At 35.5% G+C, this 13,455-nt stretch overlaps 1 protein-coding gene and 1 long non-coding RNA gene across 2 annotated transcripts; both read right to left on the bottom strand.

The window, feature by feature from the left end:
- Window positions 1-473: 473 nt before the first annotated feature.
- LOC308694847 lies at window positions 474-1,526 on the bottom strand. The gene is made up of 3 exons (XR_014030645.1): window positions 1,430-1,526; window positions 935-1,008; window positions 474-835 (listed from the first exon to the last, which is right to left on the bottom strand). It is a non-coding gene; the product is annotated as an uncharacterized lncRNA (long non-coding RNA).
- A 1,368-nt stretch (window positions 1,527-2,894) lies between these two features.
- Window positions 2,895-8,229, bottom strand: LOC308694814 (ADP-ribosylation factor 4). Its single transcript, XM_081372575.1, has 6 exons — window positions 8,032-8,229; window positions 6,898-6,978; window positions 6,452-6,561; window positions 6,248-6,319; window positions 5,998-6,123; window positions 2,895-5,174 (listed from the first exon to the last, which is right to left on the bottom strand). Exons 1-6 carry the CDS (start codon window positions 8,096-8,098, stop codon window positions 5,088-5,090), a joined length of 543 nt encoding a protein of 180 aa, XP_081228701.1. The 5' UTR covers window positions 8,099-8,229; the 3' UTR covers window positions 2,895-5,087.
- Between the last annotated feature and the right edge of the window lie 5,226 nt (window positions 8,230-13,455).

The following is a 13,455-nucleotide window of genomic DNA, read 5'->3' on the forward strand; positions in this document are numbered from 1 at the left end:
AACAGCGCCCAAGTCCAAATGTTGTATGAATCCCCCCGAATTTACATTTTTTTATGTTCGAAACACTAAGATTAATGGTTTCTCGTGCACACACGAAAGTCTGTATTTATATATTTTTTTCCCAAAGGTCCTTTTAGAGGCTCTGTAATGCCATGCTAAGAATATTGTGAGAAGAAACCAAAAAACGCTTATAACCTGCATTTTTGTGTAATGAAAAAGTGCACCTTGAATTCATTCAGTCATGTTTGACATATGAAAACACACTTCTTGTATGATACATTTATTTTCATTCAATTCTTAATTTTCTTTTATAGAAAACTAAATAGGGGCCATAGTCTTGAAATGCAAATATTTTTCCATACTCAGCTTTCTTTTTTCCATACTTTTCCAGACCTTAAAATTACTCAAATCAAATTCCATACTTTTCCAAACTGCGTATAAGCTACTCAAATAAAATAAAACACAGATATTCATTTTAGTTCAACAGGTTTTTCCATTTTTATTTTATTATTTTTTTTTTTTTGGGAAAAAGTTGCAGTTAGCCTTTATACAAAACATGGTTGGTTTTACAGCAGGTCATCCCCATAACCTGTAACCAAGCAACAGACAACCAGAAGCCGACCAAAGAAAAAATAGTTTAGGGGATAGTTTTTGGCTTCGTCTTCGGTTGCTTCTAGTGTACTGGTGCTTCGCCAGCAGGTCATGGGCCTGGTGCTGCCCACTCCAGGTCCACTGGACCCCAGCCAGGCATCCAATGTTGCCAGAGAATGCACTAGAACAGGGCAGTGGACCCGAGTGCCGAATCCCTTGGCAGATTGGTTCTCCTCCTCTCCTCCTTAAAATCAAAACATGAAATGACAACATTATTATATCTAAAACTTACATCTGATCTCAGTAAAAAAAGAAAGAAGAATTTACAGTGAAATCTACTTACAAAAATTAAACGCAAGCAAAAGAGATCCTTCGGCAGCGTGACGTCTCGACTTGTATGCAGTCATCTGGTGGCAGCTAAAATTGAAAGGAGACGGAGAAATAACATTAATACCATTGATTATTAACTAAATCCAATATATATATATATATATATATATATATAATCAGATTGATAAGTCTGTGCATGTAATCACAAATAATCAAGAATTTGTCAATCAACCAGGAAGTGTTTTCCTTTTATTTCTCCCCCATTTCAGTTTCGGTTTTCTTCAGACTACAATAAAAATGTAGGTCTCTCTCTTAGACAGAACTTTTTCAATGGATTATGATTTAATTTGACAAACGGGTGGAGATTTTATTCATTATATTGCTCAAGGACAACGCCCTTACTTTTTAGTATGTAAAGAGGTCACAGAAAAAAGATAAATGATTAAAACATTATGCAATTATTACTGCTGCAAGTTTTAAAAAGCAAAAAATAGACATGATCACTTACCAGACTGCAACTAGATCACAGCATACAAGTAAAGTCATTCCGCTCCATCTCAGACAACAGTCTGCAGGATAGAAAAGACTGATCTCTGATTCCTCTCGCTTAAATAACCTACAGCATTTCCTGTATAAACTCCTCCCTCTCCTTACCAGGCTCAGTTTCTTAGTAAATAGAAAGCAACACCAGTGACTTGTCTTAAGACATTTTTATTTTTTTCTTGTTATATTGTTTATAACTTCATGAGGAGGAGGGTGGTAAATGACGACCCGGGTCACTAAAGACCTGAGGTATGCGTTTAAGGGTTAAAAAAAGGTTACACTTTATTTTAAGGTGTCTGTGTTACAATGAAATTATACATTTAAGTACTGAGTAATAATTATTATTAACTACTTAATGTTAGGAATATGGTGTGGTTTATGGTTAGTTGCATGTAATTATGCACAATTTATAGTAATTACTATGGAACTACATGTAATAACAAGGACACAGTAAAATAAAGTGTTACCAAAAGATTTATAGGAAGCTTTGTCTGTTGGTTCCCTAACCAACCGAAACCAAGCCCACAGAAACCAAACAGGGGATCCTTTATCACAACTTGATTCATTTTGAAAAAAAAAAACCTTTCTGAGCTAATTGCATAAGACTTCACTTTAGTAGTTATTTTGTTTTTTTTTTGCACACAAAAAGTATTTTCGTCGCTTCATAACATTAAAGTTGAACCACTAGTCACATGGACTAAGCTATTTTACCGATGCATTTACTACCTTTCTGGGCCTTGAAAGTGGTTATTACATTGCAGTCTATAAAACAATCAAACAACAAAACAAGGTCAGCAAAATGGGACTGGAGATGGAGTTTTTTTTATATATGGAGTTTGAAATTTATACATTATGTAATCGACAATGTAACTGAAGCTTTTATTACATTTATCTATATACAGTTCACTGATGTATCTTAAAGGGTTAGCCTAGTTCACCCAAAAATGAAAATTAGTAAAGACAGAAAGTTAGTAAAGACAATGTTTAAAATAGTGACTACAAAATAGTTTATCAAGCGACGAGAACACTTTTTGTACGCAAAAACAAACAAAAATTAAAAGTAAATAAAGTAAATAACTACTTTATTCAACTATTCATTTTCTTCTGTGTGGGCCTCTGAGTGAGTTCACGTAGTGTAACAGCGCAGCGCTTCTGGGTTGTGTGTCAGAACGTAGGCTCACCATTGTCCGACGCTGGTCATGTGTGTGATGCTGGCCAATAGAAATGCGTGAGCCTACGTTCTGGCGTACAACCCAGAAGCGCTGCGCTGTTACACTACGTGAACTCACTCAGAGGTGAACTGTAGCAGCAGGTTCTAACGGCGTCCTCCAGAGGAATCACCACAGACCTGTAAAACTGATTCACGGACGTCCGAGTTTATTCCCTGTTAAAGTGTGGTGTTTTCACATAAAACAGGAGTCTAAATTCTTAACTCTGGCCCAACAGGGTCCAACTTTATTCGACAGTCCGTCAACACAGTCTCACGTGTGAGTTCACTTTTTCACTCCATTTCTGACTTCTCCCCCGAATAGCCCTTGTTCGCCCCCTAGTGGCAAGTATAATCTCAACAAGCATTATAACAATTTTCATATTGTTACATTCCCAAACCTAACAAAATTGACCAAACTCAAAAAATAAACAATTCAACACCCTCCTACCTGTGACGTGGGCAGATGTTGCCCTGGAAAGTCCTAGAATCATCTCCACACCCAAATCTAATCATGACTGATAAGAGACAAACGCACGCTAGGGGGCAGTTACTGTGGCTGTGGTAGTTTACAACGGTGGCAGTAAGTTTCTATTCCGTTCTTAGTTTTGGTTTCAGTATGCTTCTCATTGCATGCACTAAAGATACTCGAGTTATTTTTAGGACTTTTATTTACCCTTTATGGAGAAGCATGAGGAGAGTGCATTATATTTAAGAACTATACCAAATTCGCTAAGATTAAAACATTAAGATACATCATTTAAAATGTGTTGCATTTTACTGTACTGCTTCTCAAAAATAAACAAGAACATGAAAATCCTTTCAAAAGAGTTCCAGTTCAAGGAAAAAATATTTCAATACACAGACGACATGACTCATGTAACTGTACTGTATAGTAATTTGAAAGATTTATTTCTCTCCCTCTACTGCAAATACATACTGATAGATGTGATCTATAAAATAAACCAAAATATCAAATATTGTAAATGCACACAAAGTGCTATTTATATTAACTTTTTAGTGTTCTTTATCAATACCATTTTCAAATATTTTAGTTACAGTTTAGTGAGTTGGCTGAAGATGTTAATTCCAGGTGCCATCTGCTGGATTGATGCATTAATGCAACTTAGATGAAATACAACTAAGAAATTTACAGATTTGTGTTGTTGAGAAAATTACTATAAACATTAAAAGACTTTTGGATGTTTATACATAAATGATTTAGCTCCCAAAAAGTGGGACACCTGAATTTAAAGTCTGCATTTAAAGAGCAAAATAGATTTATAACATTCAACACAGTATGTTCACGATTATGTTTTATTCTAAAACAATATCATACATATAATACACAAACAAATTTGTCATGATAATAGGGTAAAATAGATTTTATCTGTTACACCTCAGTTCAGGAAAGCATACCATTTCAACCAGACATGGAATTCATCAATACATTAAATTTGCATTTCGGAGTCAGATTCAGACACAAATAATGATAAGCTCAAGAAACACGCCTGAGCAAAACATTTCACATGGCATGACAAACATAAAACACATCAATCAATTTCAACTTTAAATTATAATGGAAAGAACTTCAGAGATGTTATCATTGCATCATTGTGGCTGAAGAACATAATGTTCCCTTTGACTCTGAGAGTAAAACCAGTCGCTCAAACATTTACCACAAACAACAATGGATTGTGGGGAGTAAACTAACCTAATAAAAGAAAGTTAACCTTTTCATGCCATGCATGCCATGTGCTGTTGATATGGGGAATTTCAACCAAGATTCAGAATGAAGTAAACTCATGCAGACTAGGATAATGTTCAGAAGGACCACAGGACTCCACGCCACTACAGCGGATAATGTGATTTAACAAATTTTACAACGTTGCATACCTATAAGGATTAATGGAACAGGCATGGCTTTGATTTGCCCAACGACTCCACATGTAAAGACCAGTTCTGAAATATTACTGACCCCACAGACTCTTCAGTGAGCTCCTTAACAGAAATTCTCAGCTAGATGCTAAAACATGATGGTCAGATGTTAAGGACACTAAAGCAAAACCAATAACCCTGCTCACTGATCAGGGACTCCAGCGTTTTTGGTTTTGCATGAGGCCTTTCTGAAAAACTGAAAAGTCAGAGTGAAGGAAGGTCCTTCAAAACATTTTTTTCCTCTTGCAAAATAATAAACTAAAAGTTGTTTTTGTTGGAATTAAAACAAAAAAAGAAGAAGAAAAGAAATAGATAAACTTGCGCTACAAAATATTGTAAAAAAGAAAGGCTAAGACAGGCGCAGAGTGTTTGATGGTTTCTCCCCAGCTTCCAGTTCTGTCACACACTTAAAAATTCTAAGAGGAGTCTCTAGCCTTTCCATTGGTTCATACACCTCATCTCGCCTCTGGCAGACCCACTAGCGCTTGGACAGCTCATTGGATAACCAGTCCAGTCCTTCGTAGAGTCCAGTGCCCTGTGTAGCGCAGGTCGCTTGAACGTACCACTGCAAGAAGCCCAGACAGAGGAAATCAGCCAAAATGTAAAAAATAAAAATGCCTATAAGTAGGCTGATGCAGCTTACTCTACTTTTTAAATGTCATGTAAACACTTTATTCCGCGCCAACCAAGTCAGACTAACAGACCTAGATAATGTGATAGTAGCACCAGTTTAGTCCAGCATGTTCACTACTATTTAGTGGTTCACTACTTTATAAGTTAGTGGTCGGTTTTTTTTTGAAAAAAAAAAATGCTTGGCAAGGATGAATTAAATTAATGGTTAAGATAGTTATGCTACAAAATATTACCATTTCAAATATATTTTGTTCTTTTGAACTTTCTATTCATCACAGAATCCTGAAAAAATCCAATGGTTTGCACAAAAACATTAAGCATCACCACCGTTAAATGTTTCTGGAGCAGCAAACCAGTATATTAGAATGATTTCTGAAGGATCATGTGACACTGAAGACTGGAGTAATGATGCTGAAAATTTGCCATCACAGGCATAAATGATATGTTAAGTAAAATAAATAAATAATATCATATAATATAATATAATATAATATAAACAGTTATTTAATTTTTTTAGAGTATTTTACAATATTACCTTTTTACTGTATTTTCAAAATAAATGCATCTTTGGTGAGCATAAGAGACTTTAAAAAACATTTATTTTAAAAATCTTACTGACCCCAAACTTTTGAACGTTAGTGTATACATGTTAATTAGATGTTATTCAGATTTTGTGCAGTTTAATAAAAGGTATGACTATGTCGAAACTAAAGAGTAAAGGAGCACACTGGTCTCATTAGTGTGCATGTGCGTACCGTTCTGCTGCGTAGACTCTGCAGCCCAAGTTTGTCTGTGAGTTCACTGACAGCCATGGCGTTGGGCAGATCCTGTTTGTTTGCAAAAACCAGCAGCACAGCGTCCCTCAGTTCATCTTCCTGCAACTGCAAATATGCACAGGAAAAGACACTGATGAGGCAACTTAACCACATTAAGCCAACAAAACACTTCCACAAATGTCCTGATTCGTTGCTGCCATTAGAGACACTCACAATGATATATGCTTACCATTTTAGAAAGCTCCTCTGCAGATTCTGCCACTCTCTCTCTGTCATTGCTGTCCACCACAAAGATCAGACCCTGAGGACAAAAGAACGAATGGAATAGGAGAAATGAGTCTATAAGAAACTATGTAAGTGTTTCTTATAGTATGTAAGCTAAGTAAGTGTGCAGTGAATTAATATTTCATACAAATGCACATCAAGATCATACCTGTGTGTTCTGAAAATAGTGTCTCCAGAGAGGACGAATCTTATCCTGACCACCGACATCCCACACAGTGAAGCAGATGTTCTTGTATTCAACGGTCTCCACATTAAAACCTGCCCAATAGAAACACAGTGCTCAGAAATACACATCATACAATAATGGAACAGTTCTGCTTTTTAATGAAACATTGGCTGAACACTTTAGTGGTGCAAGACAGGACAATCAGGCAATCACTGAAACCACATGTATGACGGACAGCCTGTGGATGTTGACGTACAATAAAGGGAGACAAAAGTAACACAAATTCATAAATTGTCCCCAGTGGATGATGGAACACTCATATGACTGTTACAATACAAGACAATGACCTCAAACTATCCATAAGAACTGCTCTGAGATCATAAAGATGAGCTAATGGTGTCACATGTTTACCAGTCCTGTCCTCTTACCTATGGTTGGAATGGTGGTCACTATTTCTCCAAGTTTCAGTTTGTACAATATTGTGGTTTTGCCGGCAGCATCCAGCCCCACTGTAAAACACAAAGAGTGCATGATGAGGTTTTCAACAGCAGTCATGTCACTTTAAAACTCTCAAAAGAGCTCATGTCATGTCCTTAAATGGCCAAGGTTATACATTACATTGTACTATTCTATTAAATATACTAGAATATAACATTTAACATGAACTAAACGATACTTCTCTTTATTGTGGTTTTACAGTGTATCAATTTTACACTATAATTAACAAGAGCATAACTGTAACTCTACTATGCTAGTATGGAAAGTTGGAAACCTATACTAAAAATTGTGTAAAAAAAGTCTGCAAATTGTGCCAGGGGGTAATAATATATATAGCTATATTTAAAGCTTTCTTATCGTAACACGGTCTATATTTAGAGCCTTTCTTTATTCAAGAAAACCATAAAGTTGAGTTTTTATTATGTGAAATTTGGTCAAAAATGTGAAAGAACTAAATTAAAGCACTTTTCATTATTTTTAGAATAGTGAAGCAAAAAGTACATTTCCCCCAAAAAGTGAGAGATCTTACTCTTGAGCACTGAATATTTTCATTAACAAATTACTGAATAGCACAACACAATACAACTGTATAAGTATAATGCCATAATAAACGTGAGGTGGTTTCATGATAGTTATGAGAAAAAGTAGTAGGCTATACTCTATAATAGCATAATTATACTAAGTCATACATTTCACAGTTAAGGCACGAAAAAAAGACACACTATACTACATTACACAATTGAAAAATTTACACTTCACTCGAAGATAAATGATATTAAACATAAACAGGCAGATCCTGCTCATGAATTGACAGTAAGTTAACTTAACTTACATTGAAATTATTTATCACATACAATTATTCAAATTTAAAGCTTGTGAGAGCATATCGCAGACTGTTTAGCCTATATATAAATGCCCACTTGACTTAGCTATGTAGATACATTGTAAAGAAAACCAGGAGTCAGTTTTAGTTTTCTATTTCATCTGTTATTTTCTGGGGAATGACAGAATTGCGAAAGTTGGCTAACGCCGCTAGCTTAGCTAGCATGAGACTCAATACTCACCCATGAGAATTCTCATCTGTTTCTTTCCAAACAGCCTGCTAAAGATAGACGAGATGGTCAGACCCATGATGAAGGACACAAATCACCCAAAACTACGGGATTACTCCTAATGTCTAAAGTTTTTCGGTGTGATGCTCGCCTGGTGTCAAGAAACCTTGTCGACTCTGCGCTTGCGTAATGCCACGTCACGGCCGCCGTGGAAGATATGATGCCACGCCACTTCCGACAAGGAGTTTTTCATAATGACAGCTTTTAGAACAAAATAATCAGCTTATGTTTATTTGAAAATGAATAATAATAATAATAATAGTGCAATTATAATTATTATTTATTGATATATTAGTATACACTGTTTTTGGTTGTAATAAAAAAAATGTCAAATTGTATGGAGAACCAAACCTGCAGAAATTAAAAATGAATAAACAGGCCTACATAAATAAATATGCAAAGAAATGTAAAAAAAAAAAACTAAAATAAATGACTATTTATACTTTTATTTCCCTATTTATGTATAATTATATATTTTTCCACATTTATTTTTTCATTTATTTATTTCCACTTTCATTTATGTATATATGTATTTATGTCTACATTTATTTATTTATACATTTATTTATTCACTTATTGCTCTGTATACTAATGAGGGGGGCGTGTTTTACCTCAGACATAGCAATCGAGCTCAGAGTGCTGAAGCTTTGAGGCCACAGTGACACTTTGTGGTGAAACCAAACAATATGCAAGAGGTTTGTGGACGTGAGGTCACGCAGGAAATAAATGACTTAGAGATGGGCAATATGGCCAAAATCTTATATCACGGTTCATGTCCTTTAATATCACCCTAACTGTATGTATAGGTTTACCATACATAGGCCTACTCTTTATTCCGGACATGGCTGTAAAACATCAGCTAGTCGGGATTTCTCAAATGTCTGGGCACACATGAACAGAATCCGCTGATAACAGACACTTTGACACATAAGCGCGTCAAATTATCCTCTATTAGGCTAACCACATTTTATGGCATGCATTGTAGATCCGTACACAGAAGCAAACTGCATTTTTAATGTATCTTCCAAAGCCAATGTTGACAGCAACAGAAACAAACTTTTCCATAAAGAGGTGATATTTCCTGGGGCATTTTTAAAAACCTTATCAAATAAGTTCTTAATTTTAACTGATCAATTAAAATAAAGAGGATAATTTCTGGAACAAAGAGTAGGCATATGTATGGTAAACCTATACAATTGATATTAAAGGACATACACCGTGATATAAGATTTTGGCCATATTGCCCATCTCGAAGTCATTTATTTCCTGCGTGACCTGTAAAGTCATGTCCACAAACCTCTAAAATATTGTTTGGTCACACCACAAGGTGTCTCTGTGGCCTCAAAGCCACTCTGAGCTCGATTACTATGTCTGAGGTAAAACACGCCCCCTCATTAGCATACAACGCAATAAATTAATAAATTAATAAATGAATGTATAAATAAATAAATTAAAAAATAAAAGTGGAAAAATATATAATTATACATAAATAGGGAAATAAAAGTATAAACAGTCATTTATTTTTGTTTTTTACATTTCTTTGCATATTTATTTATGTATTTATTCATTTTTAATTTCTGCAGGTTTGGTCCTCCGTGTGTGTGTGTGTGTGTGTGTGTGTGTGTGTGTGTGTGTGTGTGTGTGTGTGTGTGTGTGGTTTAATGGCTGTCATTGGAGTCCACACAGAAGCTCAACTTTATGGTAATGAGCTATGACGCGGTTCAGCGGCAAGCAGCGGCAAACATAGGCAAACGCCAGCAACCAATCGGAATATAGACGTCCTTCGCGCTGGCTGATTCCGGAGAAACATACGATGTAAACTTTCGTTCCTACCAAAACATTAGTTCCGAGAAAAAGTATTAATTGCAGAGTTTTACCATTATAGAGTGAAAGTGTATCATTTGCATGTGTTTTTAAGTCCTGTCAGCTTGACAGGGCATAAGAACGAGCAGAGAAAGAGAGAGAGCCCCGGCCGCGCGCGCGCACTCACCCGCGCGCTGTCTTCAATGCAAGACTCTTGCTCTCTCTCTCCCTCGCGCATATTAATCAAAATCAATTGATACGATGGTGTCGAAAAAAACTCTCAAGGGATGAAATGTTTTCTGTGTTGACAAATCTTGCGTGATTTCCTAAATTACCGAATTCATTGCTTGTTTTTTCTGTTTACATTTCATGGTGTGACACTTCTCTTCTCCCATGATCGAACACTCTGCTACGTCAGAGCGGCCAAAGCGTCAACAAGCTTCCCCGTACTTTTTGACAAGCGTCCTTGACAGGGCGGCCAAAGCTTCTTTGCAGCTCAAGTCGGCGGCGGTGTGAACGTACAGTTACGATATCAGGATAATTTCTTAATATATTGCAACAAATCAATCAGTCCAATGAAAACAATCCAGTGAACGAATGAAGTTTTTAAAAAGTGTGATTTGCCATCACTTGCTCGACTGTCACGCGCCGGTTCATAACCGCATCATTCTAAAATTTAAACAGAAACAAATAACAAATACTTCTGCGGACTGTTGTTTACCAGGCAGTTTCTCAGTCGCCATGATTAATGGAAATAGCTCAAGTGGTCAGGGAAAAACAAGCTGGTCGGAAATTAAAGATCTCGAAAAAGGAAGACGATCAGTGTGTGCTGAAGGGAACGAAAATGAAGAGAAAAAAGAAACTGAAGGTGAAACCCACCGCTGGGTCTTGAACCCACGGAGTCACTTCAGGTAACGTTAATGTTAACACAGAGACTCACTAGCCTGGAAAACTAACGCTCACCATATTTCATATTAACCAAGCTAACGTAATTCAGTTTCTAATTATTCAGCATCAGCATATGGTAACTTAATTAGAAGTGTGATCGTTGTAACGTAAACATATATATTTATATAAGCTAACTTATATTATGACATCTTTTTTTTTTATCTCTAGGACGGTTATTAGTGAACATGAATGACAGACGATAACTGATTATACTGAACAAATATTGTTTTGTAATATCTTAATAAAATCAAACACAATTTAAATACATATTTCACATTCACATTTTAATACACGCAATTACATTTAAATATAAGTAATATAAAATGTAATGATAAAATTAAAAATGTTAACTTGCAATTGAAATTAATAGGCAACAGAACGTGTGCTACTAATGATACTATGTGATATGTAACGTTACCATGTTTCTGCATGGTAATTCAAGGTTAAAGTCTTCTTTGGCATTATCACTATTTATTTAAATAAATACATATGTTGTCATGAGGATGTAATGTCTTCTTGTGTCTGTCAATGTGCCATTAATGCCTTCACAGTGATCTAAAAAGAAATGTTAAAATTGGCCTTTTTCTGTCTTTTAGGCACTACTATCTTGTGTATATGGTGGTGTTAACATTTGTGAATCTTATAACGATTCCTCTGGACATTGCATTTTCTGATGATATGCATGGAAGTGCTCACAAATACTGGGTGGCTTTCAATGTATTCTCAGACCTCCTGTTTTGTGTTGATGTTGGCCTTAATTTTCGAATGGGCATTTTCAGTGAAGACGGTCAGGTATGAATATGCCTTCATTGGTGTACAAAATACTTCATTGGTGTACAAAATACATTAATATTATTATATTATGGCTTTACCTTTCTAAAATACGATTAAAAATGGATACAATGCATTCCTGTTTCTGTCTAGGTCATCCTTGATCCGAAATTTATAAGAAAGGACTATTTCAGGTCTTGGTTTGTTCCTGATGTGATGGCTGCATTTCCGATCGACGTTATCATTATTATTGTGGTAATTGTATTCATCAGTTAATATACCTCAACCTGATCAAATTGTAGAGATACTTCTTACAGTACAACCAATTCACCACAGGAGCATTTTGATCTCGCTGACACTACTTCACTGGTGGCTTCGAAGTTGGTGCGGATACTCAAGTTTGTGAGGATTTTCAGTATAATCCGTTTACTCCGTGTGCCAAAGCTTCTGAGATTCTGGTTTGAATTGGAAAGTGTAAGTTTCAGCACAACTCACCGTCATGTTTATGCAAGAAATTTGTTATGAAACTTTAAAAGGAACTTCCAAATGATCACATATGGAATTTAAGATATTATTTATGTACAGTAGCACTTTACATTGTTTCAAAGCTTGACTTGACAAATGCGTAAAAAAAAAAGGCTCCAATAAATAGGCTGTCATATTAAATGTTATATCAAGAAGGAATTGTTATTCTCTAGTTTTTCAGAAAATCATCTATGATCTGATCATTTAAAGGGATAGTTCACCCAAAAAGGAAAACTTTGTCATAATTTACTCACCCTCATGTTGTTCCAAACCTGTATGAGTTTCTTTTTTCTGTTGAACAGAAAAGAAGATATTTTAAAGAATGTTGGTAACCAGACAGTTGGCAGTACCTATTGACTTCCATAGTATTATTTTCCTACTATGGGAGTCAATGGGTGCCGTCAACTGTCTGGTTACCAGCATTATACAAAATATCATCTTTTGTGTTCTAAAATATAAAAAATAATATAGCAACTCAAGAACCCAAACAGCCTAAAATAGTTTTTAATAATAAGATTTAAAATTAAAATAAGATGAAAGGATTTTTTATTTAATTTTTTGTAGTATTTTCTCATATTTTTCCTCCTCTGTCGTAACATGATAAACCAGCAAGCAACAGGACATTTTTGGTTGTATTTTGTACACCCTTACTGTTCTATGGATACTTTATGTTTTATTATCTATCATTTTAGTTGTCTGATGTACAGCTTGAAGACGTCAAGAAGTTATTCAGGGTTGTCTCAGTTTTCCTGATGATGGTCCTCATTTGGCACTGGAACACTTGCATTCAGTACTTCATATCTGGAATGGAAGAGTTTCCCCAAGACTGCTGGGTTGTAAGAGAGAAAATTGAGGTACATTTTATTTTTCATTGCTTATGCAGGCATTTGTTTGACATGATGTGTTCAACATGTCTTCCTTTCTTTCTGTTACATTTTGCAGAATACCTCGATCGGGGAAAAATACTCCTATGCTTCTTCCAGAGCTTTCTCTCAAATGGTCTGGAGATCAACTGACTCACCAACACGTACGCCACACAACATTCTTTCCACATTCATTATTTTTTGAGAAATGATAATCAATCTGATAATTGGTCTTTGGTGCAGAATCACTTTTATGATCAGGATTTGGGATTTTTTTTCAAACTGTGATACAAAGTTATTTCATCTATGATGTGCTGTTACTTTTAAGTGATCAGACATATGATTTACATCTGCCAGATGAAAACAAAAAAGGCAATGGCTTAGTCATACCATGGCACCCTAGCATTGTGGCATAAGGTTTAACATGATCAAACACCGCTGAAGAACTGGAAAAAGAAGTAGTTTA

Source organism: Scardinius erythrophthalmus (assembly GCF_964197995.2).
Source record: "Scardinius erythrophthalmus genome assembly, chromosome: 8".
Lineage (NCBI taxonomy): Eukaryota > Metazoa > Chordata > Actinopteri > Cypriniformes > Leuciscidae > Scardinius > Scardinius erythrophthalmus.

Bases quoted from the DNA above. Each gene is read 5' to 3' on its own strand.
- LOC308694814 (XM_081372575.1), bottom strand. From the start codon at position 8,098: ATGGGTCTGACCATCTCGTCTATCTTTAGCAGGCTGTTTGGAAAGAAA. The intron at 6,979-8,031 runs GTGAGTATTGAG...TGTGTTTTACAG, and splicing joins ACAGATGAGAATTCTCATGG to TGGGGCTGGATGCTGCCGGC. The intron at 6,320-6,451 runs GTATGATCTTGA...TTTTGTCCTCAG, and splicing joins ACTATTTTCAGAACACACAG to GGTCTGATCTTTGTGGTGGA.